This window comes from Pteropus alecto, unplaced genomic scaffold (genome assembly GCF_000325575.1).
Source record: "Pteropus alecto unplaced genomic scaffold, ASM32557v1 scaffold121, whole genome shotgun sequence".
NCBI lineage: Eukaryota > Metazoa > Chordata > Mammalia > Chiroptera > Pteropodidae > Pteropus > Pteropus alecto.
Genome location: NW_006434369.1, coordinates 14,523,389 through 14,536,578, shown reverse-complemented (window position 1 = coordinate 14,536,578; position 13,190 = coordinate 14,523,389). Strand labels below are relative to the sequence as shown.

The 13,190-nt window shown below is 37.8% G+C and overlaps 1 protein-coding gene across 1 annotated transcript in view; it reads right to left on the bottom strand.

Moving 5' to 3' along the window:
• F13A1 (coagulation factor XIII A chain) overlaps positions 1-13,190 on the bottom strand; it is a 168,740-nt gene that overhangs the window by 38,764 nt on the left and 116,786 nt on the right. The window contains exons 9-10 of the mRNA XM_006909291.1: positions 5,697-5,800; positions 4,043-4,131 (exon numbers count right to left, since the gene is read on the bottom strand). Of these exons, the coding sequence (XP_006909353.1) occupies positions 4,043-4,131; positions 5,697-5,800 (193 nt within the window). The remainder of the gene's footprint in view (positions 1-4,042; positions 4,132-5,696; positions 5,801-13,190) is intronic.

The following is a 13,190-nucleotide window of genomic DNA, read 5'->3' as shown; positions in this document are numbered from 1 at the left end:
CTTCCTTCCTTCCTTCCTTCAGCAAGCATTTATTCATGACTACTATGTGCCAGAACTTGCTTTCAGCAATGAGGATCCAGCAGCTACTACCTTCCTGGAGCTTATATTCTAGAAAGGAGAGAAATAATCAATGCTAAGGCAGGTCAGGAGGATAAAAACAACCGAGCAGATTATGATATTTTAAGTAGGGCGTGAGGGTGAGTGAAGGCTACTTTGAAGAGGTGACCTGAGCAGAGACCTGGATATAGGGAACAGAACATGCAAAGTGGTGTGGAAGAGCTTTCCTAGCAAAAGACTTTACATTTTCCCAGTGTAAAGACTTTGAAATGAGAGCATGTTTGAATGCTTCCAGAAGAGTAAGAAGGTCATTATGGTGGGAGGGAAATGAGAAAGGGATAGGAGTGGAAGAAAGCCAGGGCCCTGATCTCAAAGAATCTTGTAAAGATTTATGTTCAATTTTATTGTAAGGGTGGTGGGAATTTATTAGACTGCTGGAGGCAGTATAGTATGTTTTTATTTACATTTTTAAAGGACAATTCTCGCTGATCTGTGGAGAATGGTCAGAAAAGGGGTAAGAGCAGAGGAGGGAGATGAATTAGCAGGCTACTTCACAGGATTCATTGCTGTACAGAGCTCAGAGGGTAATAATGAAGATCATAGACATGGTTGATAAATGACAATTTTTAAAGATATTTCTGGCAAGACGCTTCAGGAATGTTAAGAAGAAAAACCAAGATGATTTCTAAGTTTTATGTTATTTGAATGAATTATTTTAGATCAGAATAGAATATGCAGCAAAAAATGGGCTGCATCTAATTAGTGATAGCAAAATATACGACTTGGAATCGAGAATAAAGAATCTGCAGAGTAGCAGCTGTGCAGTTTGTACACAGAGAACTGCTGGTCAAGAGCTAGGAAAGACATACCTGCTAGAGCAATGGGCTGGTTACTGTGGCTCTGAGGAGCCAGTCATCTCTGCTGCAAAAATCAGCCCAGTGCCAGGGAGGGAAGGTGGAAGTGTGTGCGTGTATGTGTGTGTGTGTGTGTGGATGTGTGCGTGCGTGCATGTGTGTGCGTGATGGTGGGATGGTGTGAAGGAGACAGCAGATCCAATTAGAAGCTTAAGATAGAAGAGAAGCAACAACTCCTGAGAACTCAGTGAGTATGGGAATTCAGAAGATGACTCCAGACATTTAGACCTGTTCTGCTTCCTCCTCACTTCTTTAGAAGCCCCAAGGCACCACAAGTTAGGGAGAGAAAAGGAAGATGGGCCTCCAGAACTGAGAAACTCAGCCAGCACTGAGGGCATGAGAAGGAAGGAGGGGAGAGAAGTAAGTCTCAAGCCCTGAAAGAAATCTAGAAATGCTAAGAATAAATTTCTAAAATGGAGGAAAGGAAAAGGAATAGAAATTAAGGTGGTTTCCATGCATACCCCTCTCATTTTGGATTCTGCTCTCACTAACGAGGACCAAAGCCCTGAGAAGACCCCCAAAAGTCAATAAACATAATGCTTGATCTGGTCTGAAAATGATTAAGGAATGACCAAGTCAGCATACTGAGAGACAAGAAAAGGCAAACTCCAGCTGACATACTTGGGGTAGGCAGTGAGAGGCTAGAGCGGACACAGACTAAAGCCTGAGTCATGTTGACATCCCCCATGGGTTCCTACTTTAGGCACTCTAGTGAAAAGATTCTTCAGACACTTTCAACATCTAGAACATCTCTTATAAATGACTCAGCCCTGGAGCTCAGCCCGTGTCAGAGCAACACATTGTACACTATGTCAGACAACTCTGCAGCGGGTGAGAGAGGAGTAATTATAATCTGCAAATCCTGATGACATTCACAACACCCCGATCTATATTTAATAATAGCAAAAAGTGTTTGCATTAACAGCTATTAGGCAATTTGCTCTTGGAGGCAGGTTCTTTCCTCTCTTCTTCTTAGCAGCAATAAAGCATAATAAAAATATAAAAACAAGGCTTTGTGAATTTTAGAGTGATTTCCTTTTAAGAGGTGCTCGTAGCATCATAAACTATCATATGACAGCTGGGGAGGTCTGGATGAATCTTCAAATCCAAAAGTGAAATAAAGGGGAAAAGATTCCAAGTACGATATGCCTGTTCTCCCATGGCTTCTAGAAACTAATGGGAGGTATGATGAAAGAAACGCTGTTCCTTTTGTGTATTTCACATTTCTGATTTTGCTGTCCAAATATTTATGCTCATTGTACTTACTAAACGTTACCAAATCCTGCCTCCTCCTTCCTCTGCCATTGCCATTTGTCCAGTTCTCTCTGGCATGGGGTAATATCACAGCCTTCTAGCTGGTCTCCTCACTCAGCGGGGTTCCCATCAAGCCCGTGCTCCACAAATCTCACATCTCTCCCCCGTGGTAACTCTTTCATTTACAGGTTGAGGTGCTCGCTTCTCAGACATAAGTTCCCTATGTCTATTTTCTTCAGCTGTCATCTTTTGACATCCCCTGATGCATCACTTTATGCGAGCCTGCATAAATAGCTTTTAATGTCCCCTCCTCCTCCCCCACCACATACACACCGTTCGGATGCTCAAGTCATCACCTTTGCCAAAAATTTTTTCCTTCCTCTGGCTTCTTTTTTACCCCTTTTGCTTGAAAAACTACTAATCCCATATCAAGACTCAGTTCAGCCACTGATACCTGCAGGGAGCATCCTGATGCTCCTTCCAGGCCTCTGGCAACACTCTGCTCAACTTACTGTGGCTATCACAAAAGTGTCATTACTGTCTGTCCCCTTGTCACCCTTCCTCCATAGACAAGGTCTTATGGTCTTTGCTGTCCTACTTAGGTTCCTGGCTCATGTTTTTCAGTTAATGAACTTGTATGTATAAATGTAGATCATTTATTACCTATGTTGCTCATCTGACAGTTTGTCCCATAGCATCTCTTGTATTATTGTTATTTAACTTTTGATGTGCTTATGTACTCCACCTCCCTTCAAGAATCAAATTTCTTAAGGACATAGGCCTCTGAATTCCCCACAGCACAGTGTCTGATATATATTAATAATAGATATTTACTTATTTTAGACTAGTGTGAGGTCAGATACCTGCCTGGCTTTCAAACTTACTGCTGCTAGTTTTTAGTTAGGTGATTGTGGAAAAGTTATTTAACCACTCTCTTCTGTAAAATTGGAAAAATTACAATACCCATTTTAAGAATTGCTAAGAACAGCAAATGGTAGACAAAGTGATTATATAGTAAGAACTCAGAACATGATAAACATTATTTCAGTGTATTTGTTGGTGAGACTATACTCTAGGTAAGTCCTGCCTCTCAGCCTCTCACATATTTTTCTATCACCTCCTGACCCCAACCTCTAGCAGCCTCCCAGCTTTTCAGAGCTCTCTCCTTCAGTACCATTATCTGCTTCCTCTGCTTATAGATCCCATCTAGTTCTTCCAGAATTTTAGACCCTTCACCAAAGTGTCCCTGCCAGCTCATTAAGTGTGCTGCAGTCCAGTCACCTTCTCCCCTACACCACCCCATTCTGGCAGTTCTACTCTCCTTTACTCTGATGCAGGATGGCCTGGAATGGCAGGAAATGGATTGTAGTTCTAAGACTAAGACTGTGGCTGGGGTGTGTTTGAATTTTTGTTTTTTTTGTTAATTGCTGGTCTAGACTCAGAGTAACATAGTACACTGAAATTTCAATTCATGGACTGTCTCCACCAATTTGTAGTTGCATGATCCATCTAGACACTTAATTTCTTGGGAGCACTTGATACCTACTTTATGGGTGCAGAGAACTAAGCTAAGGTAGTAAGACAATTGTTTTTGAGGAGAAAAAAAAATCTCAAATTATCAAGGAAAGAAAATATTAGGTAAGAACTGCATTTACAATTAAGAGCCCACAGATTAGAATGATGGCTAGTTAACTTTATAAAAACAAAGCATATGCCACGTACCTGGGAAATTTAGAAGTAATAACCCAGTATCTTATTTTTTGAGATATTAAGAGGTTGGGGAGGAAAGTAGCACTTTCCCCTGGTTTTCCACCTACCTCTGCAAAAACGAAGGGTGCATCAAACTGGAAGCAAACATGACCATGCTTAATGGCTTGAACAGAGGCTGGGCCACACCGATACATTCCTGCATCACACAGAGGAAGAAGAGTATAAGTTTGTCGTCTTCAGTTTTGTCTAGATACAGGACAGGTCACAGCACTGAAGTGACGAGTGTTTTTCAACTTCATTATTGATTTAGCCAAAAAGCTTTCCATGGCCAGGGAGGGCAGATGATGATATATAATCAAGAGGATTTTGTTGGAAATGACTTCTCAAACCAAAATTTGAAGCCATGAAAAAAAAAATGCATGACATCACTATTCTTTGCATCTGTTCTTCCACCTACAAACCTACAAGTGTGGGTACCAAGCTGTTGGCTAATGCAATATTTATCCTTTTACAGTCGGAGTCTGTAATGTGGGAAATGGTGATGTGTCCTCAGTGGTTATGTTGTTTGTTGTTTTGATTTTTATTTTGTGTTTTTGGACACTGAGAACATATGTCAAGTTTAACTGCAGAATTTAGACACTAACCACACACATTGACCAATGTCCAACATGCATTCAGGAAGTCAGTAGGCCCATGTTTACATTAACAAAGTTCTTTAAATTTTACCCAGGTAACTTTAGTTAATAAGAGATTAATTGCCATTAGTCACCTCTGAAGTCTCTCATGATATATAATCCAGAACACCAGAAAGTGTTGGACTTTCTCTCTTAAAATACACTAAGTTTCTCTTATGAATACGTAATGAATGTTTATGTATATGTGTATGTATACACACACTAATATCTCATATCAATACCTGAGGAAATAAACATAATGTCTCCAGGCCACTGTGTTTTATCATCATATTGAAGATAAATGGAGGCTTATAATATGACTTTATAAAAATCCAGAGGAGGTCATAGCTGCCATTCACTGCTTAATATAGTTTTCAAATTAGATGACAAATACCCACATACTCAGTTTAAAAAAAAAAAACACACACAACATATAAATAAATCAGGTATTAAAATTGGTATTTCAAATGTCAGTTTAAAGGATGATCTGTACAGGGTACAGCCATAAAGGGGGCTGCTCCCTCGCCCATCACTCAGTGTATGTTTGTGGGGAACCTGGTGCTAAACCATTCATAGGCAACTTGCTTCTGCATTAGGGTTTCATAGGTAGCAGAGCAGCTTCCTTGCTGCAATCTATTGAAAGTCAGCCCTTGACACAAGGGTTTGAGAAAATAAAAAGGATAAAAAATTTTAAAATTAAGGATAATCTGTAATTATTTTTTTGAGTCCTTTATTTTCTCTACTGCCTTATATCAGGGAGGGCTGAAGTACATTTTATAGCCTAATAAAAATGCTTACACAGATATTTTTTCTCCTATCTTCAAAACTGCTTATCAAAGCAAGAGCAGATGAATTATATATGTTGAGCTTTATGCTCTTTTTCTAAAAGTTATAAAATAATCAGGGTAAAGCCAACCATTGAAATGAAATTAAATCTAATCGGCAGGTAGTTAATACTATACATGTGCCCAAAAAGCACGCTTCTGATGTTCCCACTGGGAGTGCTTCCCACACATCAAGTGCAATCATAAAAGCAAAATGAAGATCGGCAATTAAACAGTTCCCCTGAGGAAAGATGCAGTTTTACCATCACTGTTTTCCTGCGGAGTACTGTCCACGGCTTGCCAACCACCAAATCCAACAGGAAGATCAGGCCTTGTCATCCAGGCTTCATTCCAGCAATGGTAGTTCCTTAGAAAACAGTACTCCAGTGAGATTAAACTTCCGACCACATTCAATGTTCCAAAAAGTGACAAAAAATTCCTGAGGCTATGCCAGAGATATCTTGCAGCTCTAGGCTCAAGTTTGCTGGGCAGATACATTTCCATTGACACAGCTGGGGGCACTCACATGAGTGAACATTGCTCTTCTCCTGCTAATATCAGCTTCAAGGACACATAGAGATATTCTAATGAGTGCATTACACAGTTTTGATTTTAGCCATTCTCTGCTACCTAATGAAACAGAACTTATTACATGATAAAAGGGTAGGGAAGAAAAGTTAATCAAAACCAATATATATATATGTATGTCTTTGAATTACTTTTGTATTTACATATATTAGATTTATAAAAAGCATATCCTTTGTAATAATTAAGAAATGAAATGCTGTTTGTATGGACTTAAATGATTGCCATTAAGACTAGAACATTAACTTCTGACTATAATTGTCTACAATTTGTGACAAATTTTCATCTGGTGTTCAATAAGAAGGAAGGTTGTCAGGGTGAGTGTCTCTTTATCCTTTATCAGAGGTGGGCAACCCATGAGCTGAGAGACATGCAAAACTTTTCTCATGACCCTCAAGTCAAGAGCCTGGAATAAAATGTCATTATGAATTGTATTATTATGTCCTTGGAAAGACCTGAAATTATATGACAGTACAGAAATAAATGAGAGCACATTAACCTGTCCACACTACAGAAAATATTCATATAGTAATAACAATTTAATGGTAGTTATAACAGTCTTTGTTTATAGCACTGATGAATTTCAGATCTAACTAACATTCATCCTTTCCCTAAATGTCCTTCAGTGTCAGTAATTCGTTCATGTTTCCATCTCTCTCTGAGTTCAGCTCATCTTTGATTGGCTCAATTCAAAGTTACTTATTTAACTATGTACCCATTTTGTGCCAAGTACCATGCTAGATGCTGGAGATTCAACAAAGATCAAGACAAAAGTTTTTGCCCATAAAGAGCTCACATTCTAGGAGGAATGACAAACATGTAAACCAATTGTTCAAACATTTCATAAATTTGCTGTGAGGCTTGAACAAAATAATACATGTTAAGCACTTAGAGCAGCATATGGCATGTGATAGTGCTCAAAAATGGTAACTCTCAGACTTTTAAAAATAATTAATTGAAGTGATGCATGACAGAATGAAAATTCATCTGGGTTGCAATGGGGTCTCAATGGGAAATTCTCAGGGCATGAGGGGAGGCTTCACAGCAGAATTGATATTTGAACTGAGTCCTGAAAAATAAGTAGGAGTTTAGCAGGTCAATAAAGGACAAAGGATGAAGTTGTGGAGGCATGAAATAGCCAACACAGTGTGTCTGGGGAACTGTAGGCTGTTGTTTGGGCTGTAGTAAGTTTTCATATTTGTATGCATGAGAAAAGAGGGATGGCAGGTAATGGGTGGGCAGCAAATCACAAAACTGACAAATACACATCACTCTTAACTGTATGTCAGGTACCCTTCTAAAACCTTTCTGTATATTAACACATCTGCTGTTCCCAGAGCCCTATCAGAAGGGTACTATTATTATTATCCTCATTTATAAGGTAAATTGAAACACAGAGAGATTAAAAGTCTTGCCTGAGGTCACACAGTTAGTAAGTGATAGAGCTCCAGGGTCTGTGCTCTTAAACACTGAGTTAAGCTATAGATCAGGAAGAGATTGTGAGATCTTTTGATCCCAAATTAAATATTTGGGCTTTCTTTTGGGGCAAGTTAAATGTGCAATTCTGTACTTGTGGAAGGTGTGAGGAGAGGCAGTACAGGAGATCGAGCTGAGTTACCCCCCACCCACCAAAATACTGCAGTAGTTTCCAATGGATCAAAAAGGTGTTCACCACGGAATTGTTCATCACTGTGGAGAGAGAAATGAGCCATTGGGAAGTAAAACTGATGGCTTATGGAGATGTGAGAGAACCAGATGATTTGAGGAAGACTTTTGAGTTAGCAGGGAGTGTGATGGTTCCATTTACCAAGACCAATGAAGGAGGAAGAGAAGAAGATTTGTATTGGAGAGAGAAGTGTTGGGTGGGTGGAAAGTTCGTTTTGAACATGATGAACTTGTGTGTCTGTGACAAATACAGGAGATGAAAACCCATGTATTTTTATATACACATGTAACACAAGATTTAATGAGGAAGAAGTCTCTGGCATCCTTACTGATGATGGAGGAAAGTGGGAGCAAGAGCCAAATGAGGAGTGAATGGGAAGGGGAAGATACAGTGTAGATTTCTCCTTCAAGAGCAATCTAGGTTGTGATGGGAGGAAGAGAAGATAGGGCGGTGGCTGGAAAGTAATGCAATGCAAGGAAGATTGTTTAGATTATTTTTACATTAGGAGAGATTGTTATGGTTATAGAGGAAAAACCAGTGGAGTGAAGTGGGAATGAAGAGAGAATAAAGAGAGAGATGCTCCAATACCAACAATGCAAGAAGATGAGGTCAAGAGAAGCACCATAGACAGGTGTTGGGAGTGAGGCATTGTCTGCGGTGGGAGGGAGGTGCAGATGTAGATCAGGATCAAAGTGTGGAGGTATTGGGGCGGGAACATGAGGTTGGTTTCCACTTGAGAGTCTCTATCTTTGCTCTGAAGCTGGCAGAAAGGTAACCATATTAAACAATGACTACTAGCCTCCCTTTAAAATAGAGAAGGTTGTACCATCAGGCAGAGATACAGAAAACACAGCAATGAAGCATTTGAATTCCAAATGGACACAGTCCTGCTTCCTACACAACTTGTGGTTGTTTAGCAATGCTGGCTTTCACTGTTACACCACCACCCTAAATTAATAGGTCCCAGAATCTCCTTATTTAAATTCAGATATCTTGGGCAAGGTTAGCCTTGAACAAGATAAACGAGCTTTGCATTTAAGATCTCAGATTAAAATATGTATTTGAGGATAACATTTCTTTTCAAATGACCAGAAGATGGGGAAAGTTTTCTTTTTTTTTTTTTATTATGATATTTAATTAGTTACTTGTGATCTCTTCCACTTTCACCTATGACTGAGACCTTATCTGTGTATTTAGTGTGGGAGAGTTTAATAAGAGGGTCAGGAACTCGTAGGCAGTGGGTGAGGTGGACAGAACTATAAGCTGTCTACTTCACCCACTGCCTACAAGTTCGAGTGGGGTTGGGCCTTAGTCAACATGTGGAAAGCCAATGACCAGGCTCCCAGAATGGCCATGAGCAGAGGGAGAGGATGTTACCTCCAAAGCCAAGGGACTTTCTTCCATCATGTCATTCTCTGTTCAGGAATGACCAGTGGAAAATGTGTTCTAGGCCACCCCTGCCACAAGAGTTTCCTTTTGGCTGGTTGTTAAGTATTTCTGGTTATACATACTTGTTGTTTATATTCAATTTCCCTCATGAAAGAGGCTAATAATTATAGACATTTCTGAATTCTATATACTTACTCTCCAGATTGGGAAATATATATGTTTCCTGAAAGGTTATTTCTTGTTTTAAAGCTTCTTTATCTAGATCCTTAACAATTGTTCTGTTTTCATCTTGCGGTTTCGTCATGCATGTGTAGAGTGTATAGATTCACTTTTGGGGCTCTGTTTTGTTCACCATCACATTTGCAGCATTAGAGCTGGCTCTTTGGAGGTGCTCACAAAGTATTGGTGATTAAAAGGTGAGGACATCTCCTAGCAAGGCAGGTGTAATTAAATCTTTGTAAGATTCATGGTTTAATATTTTCTCAGAGCCTTCATTTGAAACCTGACTTCCCATTATACTATCAAAATGTGCAGTGTCCACTTAAAGTTAAAAAAAAAATTATAAACCTTCAAAGTGATCTAATTTCCTTGTTGCCTCTTTCTAAAGAAGCAGTGTAGAAATTAAAATAATGCCCCCATTTCATTGAGAGTTATTTAATCAAGTTGAAAATAACTTTTTGTGGGGTTGATAATGATGGAGATGACAAGTGAGGAACACATTTTTGCTTTATGTTACTTTCTTCATGCTTCTTTCAGTGACAGTGATTTCTGGAATTTATTTCAAAGATGCTAATAATTTAATAGTATTTGGTACAAAGTACCCAGAAAATCTTCACCAAAGTTAGAGCTTCACTAGAAAAACAGCACCATGCACTGCTTGGAAACCCTTAAAGGGATGTTACAGCATTGGTTTAGTTTATACTTTAATTCAGCAAACCTCTTTCTTTGGAATTTGCACACAGGAAATGATCACAAAAATTCAATGACAAGTACATAAGACTGCATAATCTAATCTGGTGAGCCCTTTAAATGTGGGTCTAGAGGTCAGGAACAGAGCAAACTGAAGATTCAAAGCTGGCCTTAAAGAAGATGGATGCTTCCATGAGGTTTACAGCTGCAAGGAACTGAGTTCAAAGAATGAGCCCTGAGCACCAGATGGGGCAACAGTCCTAGTTAATATTTTGGTTGCTGTCATTGGAAAGGACCCAGTGCCCAAACTCTTGACTCACAGAAACAGTTTGATAATAAATTTGTGTTTTAAAATGCTAAACTTTTGGTAATTTATTATGCAATGATAAAAATGAATATTATATACCAAGAGACATATTAAAGAATGCTTAGCAAAATGCTGAAAATGTTGAGTAGTTAGAAAGTAGATGACTCTTACTTTTGTGCTTATTTCCTGCAATGTTTGAAATTTTTATAATAAGCATGTACTATACCTCCTTTTCCCCAAATTAAGAAGACTATATTTTTAAAAAAAATTAAAATAAGGTAGAGCACAGTTCAAAATCTTTCCTGGTTCTAACAGCTGGATAAGGTCACATTTAGAGTTGTAAGAGCCCATGCAAGGTGGAGAAGTGGACAGAGAACACAGCTGAGGCCATGATAGGCTTCAGGGTTCTGTGTACTATACATTCACAGAAAAGAAAGTGGATAACTTGAACAAGGAGTTCTTCACTGCCTTTAAATTAGCTAACTGCTTAAACACTCCATGGGGTTATTTCATTTACAATCTGTCCAAAAAGATTTCAGAGAAAAGGAATCCCTAAAAGGGAAGAAAGAGATATCAGCTTGTAACTTTATTTCTGCAGCTTTATTAGAGATCGAGGGAGAGAAAAAAGAAGATCAAGAGAAAGCCCCGAAGAAGATGTACTAGACCAACTTCAAGGGTAAACCAAGTGTTTGAATTTTTTTTATTTTTAAAAAAGGCAGGGTGTGGAAGAAAGGCACATGTCTATCTTGCAAATTGTGTATTTTTAACAAATAGGCATAGCCCTAATTCTCTGGCTCTGCTGATATACTCCTAATACAGACAATGATATTGGTGACAAAAATGACAGCACACCCTGAAATTGTTAAGCTCTGGCTATTCCAATGGCTGCAGGGACAGGGTGGGGTTCGATTTGTTGGAAAGAAGTGGGGACAAGTTGATGGATTCTGAGGCTTGTCTAACAAAACATTCCTAAATGGAAATGAAAGCTTGGACCAAGAAAAAACTTGTCAGTTAGGAGAGGAGAGAAAGGAGCAGAAAGAATTTTGAGAAATAACAGCTGAAAAGCTTCAAAATTGGTAACAGACATTAATATACACATCTAAGAAGTTAAAAACTCCAAATATGATAAACTCAAAGAGATATACACCTAAATACCTCATAGTCAAATTATCAAAAGCTAAAGACAAAGAATATTGAAGATGGCATCAGAAAAGTGACTTATAATGTACAAGGGGTCATCAAAGATGCCAAGACAATTTAATCATCAATAGGATTAAAACTGATGTCTCATCAGAAACCATGAAATCTAGAAGCCAATGGGATGATGTATTTAAACTATTGAAAGAAAAACTGTTAACCGAGAGTCATATATCTTGTAAAACTCTCCTTCAAAAAGAAAAAAGGTAAAGGTAATTGCATAGAGAAACAGAAAAGATAGTGAAAATTAATATTTCTTTGTAATTCTCCTCTCTGACTTTAAACACAACTTCATAAAGCAATAATTACAAAATTGTGTTGATGGGCATATAATGTAGAAAGATATAATCTGTATTACAAGAACAGCACGAAGGGCAGGGGAATGGAAAAAAGTTATTTTATGCTATTGAAATTAAGTTGCTATTAATCTGAACCTGATTGTTTTTAAGTTAAGATGTTAATTGTAACCCTCAGGGAAACCCCTAAGAAAAAAACTGAAAAATGTATAGTGGAAAAATTGTATACTAAAAATGTCTATTTTACATAAAATAAGGAACTAATAGAGGAATAGAAGTAGAAAAAAGAAATAATCTATATGAAAAGGAAATAGTAAAATGGCAGATGTAAATCCTGCTTATCAATAATTACGTTAAATATTAGTAGACTAAACACTCTGATCAAAAGGCAGAAATTGGCAAGATGGATAACAAAACATTATTTAACTATATACTGTATATAAGAGGTACACTTTATAATCAAAGATGTAAATAGGTTGAAAGTAAAAAGATGCATGAGTAACCAAAAGATAGCTGGAGTGGCTATATTTATTTCAGACAAAATAGACTTTATGACAAATATTTTTAGTAGAGAACAACAAGGACATTTTATAATGATAAAAGGGTAATGCTATTAGGAAGACATAGCAATCATTAACATATCTACATGTAAAAATAGATCCTCAAAATACCTGAAGGCAAAACTGACAGAATTGAAGAATGAAATAGACAATTTAACAATTCAGCCAGAGTCAGGGTGTGTGAGTTAGATGAAATGGGTGAAGGAGGTCAAAAGGTACAAACTTCCAGTTATAAAATAAATAAATCATGGGGAAATAATATACAGCATGGTTAGTAATATGGTATTGCATATTTAAAACTTGCCAAGAGAGTAGATCTTAAAAGTCCTCACCATACACCCCAAAATAATTGTGTTATATATGGTGACGGACGTTAACTAGACTTATTGTTATGATTATATTTTTGTTTTTTGTTTTGCATTTGGAGTGAAAAAACAAAACAAAACAATAGCAAATGTACTTTTTCTAAAAAGTATTGAAGGAAATTGGAACTTTTTAAAAAAGAACCAGATGCACTGAGGCCAGCCAAACAGTTACAGAATTTTCTGTGGTGTGTTTGATTTCTGCTTTTTTTTTTCTTCCTGGAGAAATGATTTGGAGCTAATTTGCAAAACAGTAGCTATAAAGTAAGCAGATCACAGCCCAGCCCTGTGTAGGTGATGAGCAGGTCTTCATACAAGCAAACAGAAGAACATGCAGAATATGGGAGAAAAAGCCTGGCTGAAGAACGATGAAAATTATTTTAAAAATAATAACAATTTTAGAGCTGGAAATGACACTATAGCTCATTAAGACCAAACTTGCACACTTATACATATACATATGAGAAAATTAAGGCCCAGAAAAAT